This window comes from Humulus lupulus, chromosome 3 (genome assembly GCF_963169125.1).
Source record: "Humulus lupulus chromosome 3, drHumLupu1.1, whole genome shotgun sequence".
Classification (NCBI taxonomy): domain Eukaryota; kingdom Viridiplantae; phylum Streptophyta; class Magnoliopsida; order Rosales; family Cannabaceae; genus Humulus; species Humulus lupulus.
In genome coordinates this window covers 130,650,143-130,651,209 of record NC_084795.1, presented here as the reverse complement: position 1 = coordinate 130,651,209, position 1,067 = coordinate 130,650,143, and the positions used below count along the sequence as shown (strand labels likewise).

At 40.8% G+C, this 1,067-nt stretch overlaps 1 protein-coding gene across 1 annotated transcript; it reads right to left on the bottom strand.

Moving 5' to 3' along the window:
- Nucleotides 1-326: 326 nt before the first annotated feature.
- On the bottom strand, nt 327-799 carry LOC133821351 (small ribosomal subunit protein uS7m). The gene has a single exon (XM_062253697.1). The coding sequence runs from the start codon at nt 797-799 to the stop codon at nt 353-355; it is 447 nt and encodes a 148-aa protein (XP_062109681.1). The 3' UTR covers nt 327-352.
- Between the last annotated feature and the right edge of the window lie 268 nt (nt 800-1,067).

Below are 1,067 nucleotides of genomic sequence, written 5' to 3'. Positions count from 1 at the left end.
CCGACCATACCAACATGGGATACCTAGCTTCCCTCCCTTTGAAGTGCATTTATCCGATCTGCTCCCCGAGTCACTAGAAATAGGGTGAAAGGCCACCACTTCTTCATTCATGGCCCATTTTTTATTGATCTCCCTTTTGTATTCATTTGACCTTAGGCAAAAGATAAGTCATACGAAGAAAGGTTCTTTCATGCAATGCATAACGGGCGGGCCTCCTATGGATTCCTCCAACTCAATGAATGAAGGGAGGAGTATGAGGAAGGTCGGCTTTCTATATGAAGATTCAAACAAAAAGAAAAAGGTTCAAACCATATCTTACAGAATGAGGAAGAGCTCTTTATGTGGTTTCACTTTACCACCATCTAAAATGCGCGAACCTTTGATTGGTGGAAGCCAGTCTATGAAGATTCTCCCTTTTCTTACGTGCAATTGCCCTCTTTCGATAAGCATCCAGTATCTCAGCAAATGAACATTTCTCTAAGTGTATCCTGTAGCTTATACATCGTTTGAAAGCTGCTTCAAGGATCCAATGAATAGCTAAGGTTTGTTGATGATCCCTGGCTACAATCCTAGGGACATCATAAATAGTACCAGCGACTCCTAATTTTTCCAGTTCGCATATGGGCTTTATATTCTCTACAGTGTCAACCATAAGTTTTATTACATCGCGTTCAGTTTGAGCTGGGTGATGAAAAGTTTGATAAACAATAGCACGAACTCTCATTCTTTTACCTTCTTTCATGTGAAAGTTGACCAACTTCTTCATCAATTGTTTTTGCTCACCATCCAAGCCCCCCATATAGCTGAGAATTTCTGAACAATTGGAAGCCGCTTTCGATGAAGAGGCCGAAAAATTGATATGATGCGATCTTTATTGTCCATCTTTATCAGCCGACTCCCCTCTTTCCATCTTTTCTTTCAGAGTTTACCATTCTTCATAGCTTCTTGAACTTAGGCATCTACCTCATCCCGATCACAAGGAGAGATTCACCATGATGGGGGTACTTCTATTTTTTCCCTTCCGAAAATAATGAAAGACATAGAGGACCATCCTTTTGTTACAGCAA

What these genes read in the sequence shown, in the direction of transcription:
- LOC133821351 (XM_062253697.1), bottom strand. Translation starts at nt 799, where the DNA reads ATGGGGGGCTTGGATGGTGAGCAAAAACAATTGATGAAGAAGTTGGTC.